Genomic DNA, 12,325 nt, shown 5'->3' with positions numbered 1-12,325 from the left:
TCTGATTTAAGTGCTTTCTAAGCTGCTTCTAGTTCTGAAAATATTTTATCTTTATCTTGTGAATAACTTAAACAATTATGAATAGTCTACCCTCAGTCCCTTTTTGTGTTTGTCTGTTGTTGTTGTGCTTATTTGGTTTTGTTTCTGGTTTTTATGGCCATACTTAGGAATCTCTAAAATACTGTATTTATATATCACTGTATACTTTGGGGTACTTTATTTGATCATTTATTATTTATGTGCATGTGTATGTGATCAGAACATTATATTTAAATATATACTAAAGAAGTCACTTAACGTTATTTCTGCTAATATATTAACTAACATTAGCTTTTTAATACTAACTCAGACTGTCTTTGGAACTTGCTTTTTCATTTAGACTGCAGTTCGTCATGAATCTTGCAATGGTCTGTATAAGTTATCTCTGTCAGGGCTAGATGGAGGAGACTCAATCAATCGTTCTTTTCTGCTCTTGGCTGCCTCAACGTTATTGAAATTTCTTCCTGATGCTCAAGCACTCAAACCTATCAGGGTAAGATTTTACTGTGTTTAGGGGTGGTTTCTCTTTCTGTAATTTCTTTTGCTCCAAGTTTATCATAATACTATATCCTTGCAGTAATTTTGTGCACTTGGTTACTGTATGTAATTTTTACCAAGAATTTAGTAGTTATATTGTTATTAAAGTGACAGCATTATGACAGATTGTGTCCATGTTGCAACTAGGAAGACAGTCTGTGTGTTTTGATTACATTTATGTGGGCTGTTTCATGGGTATCCTGTTTTGGAAATAACATTTGTTCTTACTAGGTTCTGGACCTTGTGTTAAAAAGTTGAACAATAGAAATTGTCCCTGTACACTCAGTCATGTGGGTTTTTTAATCCTTATGATATTCTGAATTTTAATTTTCTCTCCTGCCCCAGTGTATATATTAGCTTGCAAGAGGCTTCTACAACATAATAAATCTAGAGCCCATTAATACATTTTTACTAATTAGGATTTATATTATTTTCTTTGTTCATCTTTTCCAAGTATAATTAATTTCAGACTAATGTTTTTCTAAGGATTCTCATGTTAGTCATTTATGTACATAGTTATTCTGATTTTACAGAAACTAGGAGTATACTCCATTTTGTGTTAATTTTGAATATTGTTTAGTTTGAATAGTGATTTAATTTTTTTCATAATGCCTATAGTTTCTTAAATGTATTATAATTTTAAATTATTTTTAAAATGTTTTCACAAAGTAAATTTTTTTAATAGATAGATGATTATGAGGAAGAACCAATGTTAAAACCTGGATGTAAAGAGTATTTTTGGTTGTTATGCAAATTAGTTGACAACATACATATAAAGGACGCTAGTCAGGTATGTTCAGAAAATTGTATATTAACTTGTTAATGGATATGAATTATGCACATATATGTTCATGACTATATTGGCCCTTATTATTAAAGACACTTTTATTAATCTATAACTAGGTTGTACTATCATAATTTTTATATTATATATTTTTGCCTTTCTGTCCTGTCCTAATTCCTTTCTTGTTTTTGCTTTGACCTTAGTTGAAACATCTTTATCTGGTACCTCTAAGTAGTTTGTCTCTTCTGAGTAAGATTTGTGGATGTAAATCTTATTTGGAGAGGTGGTCAGTTAGCTCAGCTGGTTAGAGTGCAGCCTTGTAACATCAAGGTCAAGGGTTTGGATCCTCATACTAGTCAGCCACAAAAAAAAAAAAACTTATTCAGAAAGTGAAATTTAGATTTTACAGCTCTCTATAGTAGCATATGAATTGGAGTCCTAAATATGTAAAATGCAGTTCAAATAGAGGTTATTTTAAGATAAAGACACATTGTCTTTTTTTTTTTTTTTGCTATCCACTAATTTTCTTATACTGGACTAAAATGACATTTTCATCCAAACAAAGAAATGTTTAAAACAAATAAATTTTGAAGACAAACTTTGTCACATGAAGACTTGTTTTTTCCCCTTTTTGTAAATTTAGTAAGCTTAAATGCATCTAAGTTAATTCAGAAGAAATGAGAAACACATGAAGAAGGTCCATTTAAATATTTAGGAAACATTTTCTCTTAATTTTTTAGTGTATTTATCAGCACCGCACTCTACCGAGTGAGCCACGGGGGCGGCCTGTAATTTTTTAGTGTATTTAAATGAAAGTACAATATACATACTTTATGTTAAAAATTCCTATAGTGTTTTTTGTACTTCCTACTTTTAGTTTGCATCTGAATTCTTAAAATGTTCTACTTTATGTTTGAGAAATATTATAAAAATTAATATTGAGCAAGTTTTAATTTGTCTATCATTCATCAGGATAGTGATACCAGATAAACGTTGGTTTTTGTGTTTTTTTTAGACCGGGTTTGCTTATTTTATCTAAAATAGTAGTCTAATCTTAAAGTAATTTTTCTCTTGGAGATCTGAGTTTCTTTGGGAATATTCTTTTTAAGTTCTGTTTTGTGAAGTCTGTTTTTTAATATTGTTGCTCAGTTATGACAATTAAAGCTTTCTGAGATTAACTGTAGAGTTTAGTTTATTGTTAAAGCCTACTTTAAAGGTGGTGTCAAAAACAAAAACAAAAAAAACCTTAGTGGGTGAGTTGTATGTGAATTACATCTCAATAAAGGTGTTAACGAAAAAATACCATAACCAACCTTAGTGTCCTCTTAGTAGATTACTGTGACTGTCATAATTTATTACCAAAATGCCATTGATTCTTTTTTGTGGGACTATCAGTGATGCATTTAAAACTATAATTTTATTGGTTGACATCATGTATAATAAGTAAAGAGTAAGGTGTATTAAGTTTATAATTTATTTAGCAAATTTGGGGGAACCAAATTCTTGTTACCTAAAAGGAAATGTTTTTTTGTTTTGTTTTAATCTGTGTACTATTAAATATAAAAATCTATATTTGAATTTTCTTTTTGTATTAGACAACGCTCCTCGACTTAGATGCTTTGGCAAGACATTTGGCTGACTGTGTTCGAAGGTAAAATTTGATGTGAAATAGACATTTATATTATGAAGTAAATATAAAGGATGTGATTATGTGAACTGTCTTTTTTGCTTGTGTTCTTTTTTTTTGTAGTAGGGAAATCCTTGATCATCAAGATGGTAATATAGAAGATGATGGGCTTACAGGACTCCTAAGGCTTGCAACAAGTGTTATTAAACACAAACCACCCTTTAAATTTTCAAGGGAAGGACAGGTAAGATATTATGGTATCCAAATGTGTGTATGAAATATGACCGAAACTTTTTGTTATTGCATTGTATGTGTATATGTTAAATTTTTTAAACATACAGACATAAAATTTGTTAGAACTTAATTACTGACAGAAAAAGTGAACTTTGAATAAACCCTGGAAATATAAAACTTGGGTTTGTTTTTAGAATGCAAAAAGAAGTTTTAATTCCTATGACTATATATAGAAAGGAAACCTCTGCTTTAATGAGGTTTGTATAGAATTGAATATTTTGAATTAATATCTTAAATTGTGAATTAATATCCTAACGTACACACTGTAATTAATAAGTAGTCAGGGAATACTTATCTAGGGGCTAGCTGGCTGATTAGCTCAGTTGGCTAGAGCACAATATTGTAACACCAAGGTCAGATCCCCAGTCCTGGCCAGCCGCCAAAATAAATAAAAACCCTTTTTTTTTTTAAAAAAAAAAAAGAGTACATGTCTTACTGGTTTTATATTTTAAAGACCTGCTTGTGATAAAACCTATTATTGAATATTTAAGACACCTAATGACTCTATACCAACAAATGTCTAATTACTTTTTAGATTAAGTAGTTCACCATGCCTTTGGGACTTGTGTGATTGCCTACCTCGAGGGAGTTATAGTTTGAAGAATTATCTTGAGGTTACTGACTGTGTTAGGAAACAATAACCAAGAGGATGAAAGATTGTCTCCATGGGTATAGACTAAAAGATTCTTTAGATAAGCTGAAGGTGACACTCTTATCAGTCTTAAATCTGTGCTACTTCCCCTAATTCATAAAGGCCTTCTTGAGCTATTTGAGGGTTTTTTTTTCCCTTTTATTACATTCACTGGGAATAATTTGGGTGATTTACAGATTTACTGGTTGAAGTGTTATGTATAAACAAATATAGAACTTCATCCCAAATTATAAACATATTAATTGATTTTTCTGATAACATGATTATAAAGTAAAAATCATTGTAAGGAAAGAAAATTTTAGATAGTGTAGAGAAAGAGAAGGTTCCCGTGTAGTTTGATTTCCCATGATGCAGTGAAACGATTAGGAAAGGCTTCAAAGGAAATACAGCTTTTGTAATGGTGGGTAGGTTTTCTTAGGTGGAAAAGTAAGGGAAACATTTTAGTCGTAGGAAAAAATATGAGTAAAAAGTAAGTCATAGGAAATCATTGGGTTCATGCAAGAAATTGAGTGGTTGGTTTAGTTTGGCCTGAGTTTGAGGATGGTAACTTTGGGAAGCTAGGTGTCCATGTATTGTGGGTGGGCACAGGAAATTATTTTATATATAAAATAAAACAAAAGCATTACTGTCTTAGTCTGTTCAGGCTGCTATAATAAAATGCCATAAACTGGTAGCTTATAAACAACAGAAATTTATTTGTTATTTGTTATTGTTGGAATATAATTAATATCCAAGTTTAGATAACATACTTGACTTTACCTTTTTATTTTTTTTAAGGAATTTTTAAGAGATATATTCAATCTCCTGTTTTTGTTGCCAAGTCTAAAAGATCGACAACAGCCAAAGTGCAAATCACACTCTTCAAGAGCTGCTGCTTATGATTTGTTAGTAGAGATGGTCAAGGGGTCTGTTGAGAACTACAGGCTAATACACAACTGGGTTATGGCACAACACATGCAGTGTAAGCATTCTTCTTTTCCTTTAATCTTTATAAATTATGTATTAGAAATGAGATTTTTGGAGAGCATTGTTTAAAGAAAGAATCCACTCTCCTTGTACTTTAACATTATAAACTATTGTTCCAGGGATGGTATTAAAGTTGGAAAGTTAAACATCAATTTTTTTAAAAAAGAATAAAAGCAGTGTAGGACATTTTATAGGTATTTTAAATACTTTGGCATTTTTAGGTAAAATAATTTAGTGCCAAGTAAAATCAAATTTTGACAGTCTTTAGAATTTTCAGAGTGAATTAGTTTTAATATGTATTCTTACCTAGTTCTAAAAATCACTGTATGTAATGTTCTGTAACTAGATAACTAATGGAAGTTGTGGTTGTTAATGAAAGCAAAATATAATATGTTTAATAGTTTGTTTGGGGGGTCATCTTTTCCTCCCTCTTTCTTCAGCAGCTCATGCACCCTATAAATGGGACTACTGGCCTCACGAGGATGTTCGTGCTGAGTGTAGATTTGTTGGCCTGACTAACCTTGGAGCTACTTGTTACTTGGCTTCCACTATTCAGCAACTTTATATGATACCTGAGGCAAGACAGGCTGTCTTCACTGCTAAGGTAGAGTTTTCCTCACTTTAAAAATTAAAACTTAACATTGTTGGGGGAGAGGGAGAAGGGAGGGAGGTTTTGGTGATGGGGAGCAATAATCAGCCACAATGTATATCGACAAAATAAAATTAAAAAAATAAAAATAAAAAATAAATAAAAATTAAAACTTAATCTTTCTAAGCTGGATTTGGGGGGAAATAAAATGAAAGCTGTAAAGCTAAATTTAAAATTTTTGTTTATAAATTTTGTTGGGTTTTTTTGTGTGTGTGTGTGACTAGCCAGTATGGGGATCTGAATCCTTGACCGTGGTATTATCAGAACCATACTCTACCAAGTGAGCTAACTGGCCAGCTTATAAATGTTGATTATTTCAATGTAGTAAAATAGTATTTGAGAAAAGAATTTATGAATAAAAAATGAGAGAAAATTTGATTGCATAACTAGCTAACATAGGTATATTTTAATTGTTTTTACATTTTAATAGATGGCTCAATGCCATAGAATAGTTTTTTTTCTCAAAGGAAAGCGTGGTTGTGGAATATATATAGTAAATAATGAATTTTAATTTAAAAATAAGTAAAAATTTTAATTACGTAGAAAATAAGCAAAGCCTGAAACTTCGTAGAGAAATATTACCAGAATCACTGAGCTTGGTTTTTTTTTATTCCAAAGGAAATGAGATTGTGGGCCTAGTTTATTGGGTAACCTCAGCTTCATGTTATTTTTGCTCACTTGTTTCTTCTAGTTTTCATTGTTTTTTTTACCGTGTTCTATTTTTTTACTTCACCTTCTGTATGTACTGCTTTTATAATTTCTTGGCAAATTTCCATTATGTTCGTACTTGGATTTTTGTTTTCCTTCATCATGTCATCTTTTTGTCCTGATTTTTTTCCCCCTGAGTATTATGATGTTTTGTGTACTTTGAATTAATTCTTTAATATGTTTGTTACTCATCAAGGTATTCAATATGTGGTATACTCAAGTGGGTTTAGGTTTCTTGGCTTTAGTGATGTTGATATTTTTAAGTTTATCATCTCTGTAGCTTGATTATGACTAAAAATAGTTGAATAATTGGTTTATTTAGCTTATGGAAATTTTTGTGGCTAAATTTGGTGGACCCATCTGCATAGTTTTATAAAACCAGTTGTTATCAAAGAAGCGTGTTAAGCGATTCTCTTTCTAGCTGGCAACTTGCCTGTACTTATTGGTTTCTCTTCTTCATATGAATGAACACCTTTAAGCTGTTAGCACTATCAGGAATTGGTAGCAACAGGAAGAACACTCACATGTGCTGTGAGTAGGTCTTATTAACAGTATTTTTGCTTAAAAACTAAATATATTTACTTTAACTCAATTTAGACTTAGAAAAACTAAATTTCTGTATAGAAAATTCTTGAACAGAATTTGATATATGATACATGACTTTGGAAAGTATTATAGTCAAATGAGCACTTGATTCTTTAGATAAAAACTTTAGCTGGGGTGGCTGGTTAGCTTGGTTAGAGTGAGACCTTGTAATACCAAGGTCAAGGGTTTGGCTCCTCAAATGGGCTATCCACCAAAAAAAATAAAAAGAAACTTCAGTTATTTTTATTATTCCCTTTTTTGATGTTCACATAAAGATAGAAAACTACATGTATCATAATTGTAGTAAAGTATGTACAACATAGAATTTACCATTTTAACCATTTGTAAGTTATAGTTCTGTGGCAGTAAGTACATTTACATTGTTTTGCAGTCATGACCACCATCTGTCTCTGGAACTTTTTTACCTTCCCCAGTTGAAGCTCTGTACCCTTAAATACCTAAATTCCTCTTTCCCCTACCCACACCTCCTTGCAACCACCATTCTACTTTTCATCTCTTTGAATTTGACTAGGTACCTCTTATAAGTCAAGTCATACAATATTAGTCCTTTTGTGACTGTCTATGAGTGGGTTATTTCACTTAGCATAATGTCTTTAAGGTTTATCCATGTTGTAGCATGTGTCAGAATTTCCTTCCTTTTTAAAACTGAATTTTGTTTATCCATTCATTTGTTAATGGACAGTTGGGTTGCTTCTACTTTTTGTCTATTCTGAGTAATTCTGTTATGATCATGGGTGTACAAATATCTTTTTGAGTTTCTGCTTTTACTTCTGTTTGGTACATACCTAGAAGTGGAATTATTGGATCATACATGTTTAATTCTTTGAGGAATCATACATTTTCCACAGGGGCTGCATCATTTTACGTTTCTACCAGCAATGCGGAAGGGTTCTAATTTTTCCACATCCTTGTCAGCACTTACAATTTTCTGGGTTTTTTTTTTTTTTTTTTTTATAAAATCCATCCTAATGGGTATGAACATGTATTTTTTTGAGCAGTAAGTGTATATACGTATATAGTAGGATATATATTTATTTAGAAATTGTACATTACGTAAAATGTCCTTGTTTTTCCTTGATTAAAGAATTCAGGCACTTCTTTTCTTTAATGCTTTATTCTCCAGTAACAAGAGTATGAATACGGGTCTTTACTCCTGACCATTTTGTATTCTGAATTAACACTTGGCATGTATCAGATTTATTATATGTTGGAAAAGTCATTTTATGTCACCATTCTCATAATCTCTTGGAGTATTAACCCTTCTGTATGCCAAGAGTATACTGTAGTTATTTTTGCCAATTTTGTTGGCTCCCTTTATTTCCTATTGTGTTTAATATTGTATAATTTTGTAGTAACTATATGCTGAACATATCTCGGTTTTTAGTTCTGATCTAGTGACTTCTGTTTGATTATAAGCTTGTAAACAGCAGAACCATATTGTCCTCTCGACAAAAATGGCACAAATAACTAGTGTATACTCCTGGCATATAGGAAACTTATCATTCCACAAAACTATCAGAGCTTCAAAGTTATGACAGGTACTCACTTGCAATGGGGATAATATCTCCTTTATAGGTTTATTTTAATAGCTGAATGAGATAGAGTATACTTAACAAGTGCCTGGCATGAATATGGATCTCTCCTATAAAGTTCAGGACTGTCTCTAGTGAGTGAGTCTACCCAGATTCCTGAATCTCAGTTATTAATATTTGAATATTTAGGTGATTTTCAGAGATTTTGGCAAGTATTCCTCTTTATTAAGGATATACTATTCCAGATAAAGTAAACATAAAACTATGAGATGTCATTTATTAATATTGTTTTTATATATATATGTTTTATGTATATATATTTGGGGGTGGGGAGGGGTGTCCACTCTCCTGCCTAGTGTTCTTCCTGGCAATCCCTCCTGTCTTCCTGTTACTCATGACCATATGGCATTGTTCACATCCTTCTGCAGATACTTCCTCTCACACTTTTGCCTAGCATTCATTCATACTGTCATTTCCTCTGTTCCATAATATATTTTATTTATTATTAAAGGTCTGTCTCTCATGTAATCTTTCCTGCAAAGCCTTCCTAGAGCTCCCTAAGCAAAATCTATAGCTCACTGATTGGTGCAGCAGCATGGTTAAGTTCATTGAGGTCAGACTGCTTGGGCTCTAGTCCTGGATTTGCCTTTCCTATCTGTGTGACATTTAAGAAGTTATAAATACATATTTTTAACATATGAATTTGCTTCTAGAAAACAACTTTGTTGCATACCTGAAGTGTTTTTCATTCTTGTATTTTTGTAAATCAGCATTGCACCAAATGAGTGTTGATCTAGAAACAATTTAAGATCTCTCTATTCAGTTTTCTGAGATAGTAGTGATGTATGCATTTATGTAACAAAAAAAATTCCAAAAATTTTTAATGCTATAATTGCTAAAGAGAGAATAGAATGTGTCAGTGTTTTTCTTATATATAGCTTAAAGAATGAAAACAGATCGTGTTAAGCACATTGCAAGACTTTCTTTGCTAGAATGTCTAATTTATGACCATTAGTATGTTTTAATGGAAAGTTTTCTCTGGATTTCTAGTACTCGGAAGATATGAAGCACAAGACCACTCTTCTGGAGCTTCAGAAAATGTTTACATATTTAATGGTATGTTTGAGAATCATGGAGGGAAATCTAATTAGACATATCCTATGACAAAAGCTAAAAATGTTCAGTGGAGTTCATTTATACTGACTTCATCCTGACTATATACTCTTATCGTCATCCTTCAAGAGTCAGCTTGGTTTTCACCTCTCTAAGGGACCATAGATTCCACAGACTCACCAGAGTATCTCCAAGTCACCATCCCTCTCTCTTGTTTCTATTCTTGTATTGAAATTAACCTGTCTTACCTATTACAGTTTTGAGCACAGGGATTATGTCATATTATACCTGTATTTTTAGCTTCTAATACTTTGTTAGGACCAAATAAATGTTTTTTTTATAATAAGATTAGAAGATTTACCAATCATCCCTTGCCTCTATTTTCAATCTCCTTTTAACATAGCTAGAACATGCCATTTGAACTGACAAACAGAAAACTACTGCTTTAATCTACTGTTTAAAAAATGTCGAAAGAAAGTTCAATCTGTAGAAAAATTTATTTCACCTGCAAAGGTTTTATACTTTATGCTTCACAATAAAATTTGAGTCTCTGAGTCCCAAATTTCTTGCTACAAATTCCTAGACTTAAAAATACAAATGTCTTAAGATAATTTAAGCATCTTCTGGCACCAAGATCATTAAACTGAAACCATGAAAAACCAAACAAAAATGAAATAGAAGAGAACATTTTAAAACTTTCTGTGTAGATTTACTGCCTGTTTTTTATTGTTGTTGTTAGTCATTTATTTAAGAACCTGTAGCAATTTTCTTATTTTTTAGTACTTTTTTTCCCCCTCCTTTTTCTTCGCAGGAGAGTGAATGCAAAGCATATAATCCTAGACCTTTCTGTAAAACATATACCATGGATAAGCAGCCTTTGAATACTGGGGAGCAGAAAGATATGACAGAATTTTTTACTGATCTGATTACCAAAATTGAAGAAATGTCTCCAGAACTGGTTAGTACCAGAACACTGAAAAGTTTCTTTGAAAGTTGTGCAGATTTGACTATATTTTAACTACATTTGACTGACTGACTTTTTGTTTTATATTAAAGAAAAATACCGTCAAAAGTTTATTTGGAGGTGTAATTACAAACAATGTTGTGTCCCTGGTAAGTATTATACCTGCCTTTTGCTTTTTGGAGATCTTAATATATGTTTTACTAAAATAAATTACTAATTTTTAACTGTTAATTGATCAGGATTGTGAACATGTTAGTCAAACTGCTGAAGAGTTCTATACTGTGAGGTGCCAGGTGGCTGATATGAAGAACATTTATGTGAGTGATATTGTCCATCATTTTTAGATTTTTTGTGCTTTTAACTGTTTATATACAGCAAGTTTATGTTTGTCATCATAAGAAATTAACTTTTTTCATGTTTTCATGTATTTTCTTGCTTTGCTATTCAAATAAATATTAAAGGTAGACCACAAGGATATTTTTACCCAGTCAAACTTTAAATAGTTAGGCCTTTGAAAAATTTAGTAAATTCACAGAGTATCTTATTAATATGAGGGTAAACAATTTTTTACTAAGGTTAAGAATTCACATTTTTAAAAAAATTGGCATTCCTCTGTGCATTCTGCCCAAGTTATAATTACTGCTTTTTGTATGTTTGCATGCTGTAATCAATAATGTGAAACTTTTAAATGTGGTTTTATATGTAGGAATCTCTTGATGAAGTTACTATTAAAGACACTTTGGAAGGTGACAACATGTATACTTGTTCTCATTGCGGGAAGAAAGTACGAGCTGAAAAAAGGTATGCTTCTTGAAATGTAATTTTTATTGTTTTGATAAATCATCTAATGGAAGTGAAAGACAAACTAAGGATAAATGAAGATTAAACTTTTATGAAAATTATGTGATGAGTATAAAATAAGGTGCTTGGAGCTCAGTCTCATGCAGCAACTTTTCATTCAAGTTATTCAGCAAATTATAATTTCTTTTGACATATACTTGAGCTAGAAAGGAAGAATTACTAAACTGGCAAAAAAGTTTAGTTTTTAGGATCAGAAACATGGAAGGTAAGGGCAGTGATAATTTTCATCATTGTTTGTATTGACTCTGAGATGTCTGGCTTTAGTGAGTTGTTCTTTGGTAATAATAGTTAACCTTTACATAGTACTTTTTATTTAACAAGCACTGCTTCAGAACTTTACATGATTTAGTTGAGTTAATCCTCACAACATATCTTTGCAGTAGATACTATTATTATCCCCATTTTACAGGTAAAGACATCGTGGCACAGGAAGAATAAAGAAACTTTCCTGATGTTGGTCCCCAAGATAGGCAGTACAAATAAGCAAATTTCCAACTGAATTTGAGTTTTCATTGGAGTGTCTGGGTAGAAAGGTCCTTTAGGCAGTTGGCTTTTATGGTTGGAGCTTGAAAAGATGTCCGGGGTTGAGTCAGATTTGAGTTAGTTAATTGCTGAGTTAAAGAGTGCTGTGTAAATGTTCAGATTGGTTCTTCTTTCCACTACATATGTTGATTTATTTTTGGTGGTTTATGTTTTGGCTTGTTTATTAAAAATACACTTCCTCAGTTTAAATTTTTTAGAGAATTTCTTGAAAAATAGTAGTTTAGCTATCTTCAAATAAAAGTTGCTTTGCTTACTTTAGTAGTGCATGATAGGTATTTTACAATCTTTTTTTGTTTGTTTATTATTCTTTCATGATTCACATTCACACTGATTTTTTTCTTTAATCTCTGAAATACTCATCCTGTTTTCAAAGAATATTCTTAAGGATAAAAAAAATTATCTAGATTAGTGGATAATAAAAGTTTTTTAGTATATTTTCAAGCATCTTTA

The 12,325-nt window shown here is 31.4% G+C and overlaps 1 protein-coding gene across 8 annotated transcripts in view; it reads left to right on the top strand.

Annotated features, from left to right (window-relative positions):
• USP34 (ubiquitin specific peptidase 34) overlaps nucleotides 1–12,325 on the top strand; it is a 226,199-nt gene that overhangs the window by 160,101 nt on the left and 53,773 nt on the right. For 5 of the 8 annotated variants that reach the window (XM_063078358.1, XM_063078362.1, XM_063078361.1 and 2 more), the window contains exons 38-48: nucleotides 380–532; nucleotides 1,262–1,366; nucleotides 2,956–3,011; nucleotides 3,111–3,231; nucleotides 4,711–4,894; nucleotides 5,340–5,503; nucleotides 9,445–9,510; nucleotides 10,319–10,465; nucleotides 10,564–10,620; nucleotides 10,711–10,788; nucleotides 11,178–11,272. In XM_063078358.1, the coding sequence (XP_062934428.1) occupies nucleotides 380–532; nucleotides 1,262–1,366; nucleotides 2,956–3,011; nucleotides 3,111–3,231; nucleotides 4,711–4,894; nucleotides 5,340–5,503; nucleotides 9,445–9,510; nucleotides 10,319–10,465; nucleotides 10,564–10,620; nucleotides 10,711–10,788; nucleotides 11,178–11,272 (1,226 nt within the window). The remainder of the gene's footprint in view (nucleotides 1–379; nucleotides 533–1,261; nucleotides 1,367–2,955; nucleotides 3,012–3,110; nucleotides 3,232–4,710; nucleotides 4,895–5,339; nucleotides 5,504–9,444; nucleotides 9,511–10,318; nucleotides 10,466–10,563; nucleotides 10,621–10,710; nucleotides 10,789–11,177; nucleotides 11,273–12,325) is intronic. The other 3 variants (XM_063078357.1, XM_063078356.1, XM_063078359.1) reach the window with 3 other exon arrangements.

The sequence above is a fragment of the Cynocephalus volans genome, chromosome 14 (genome assembly GCF_027409185.1).
Source record: "Cynocephalus volans isolate mCynVol1 chromosome 14, mCynVol1.pri, whole genome shotgun sequence".
In the NCBI taxonomy this organism is placed as follows: domain Eukaryota; kingdom Metazoa; phylum Chordata; class Mammalia; order Dermoptera; family Cynocephalidae; genus Cynocephalus; species Cynocephalus volans.
The sequence above is the reverse complement of the archived record's forward strand: the minus strand, read 5'-3'. Positions and strand labels throughout refer to the sequence as shown.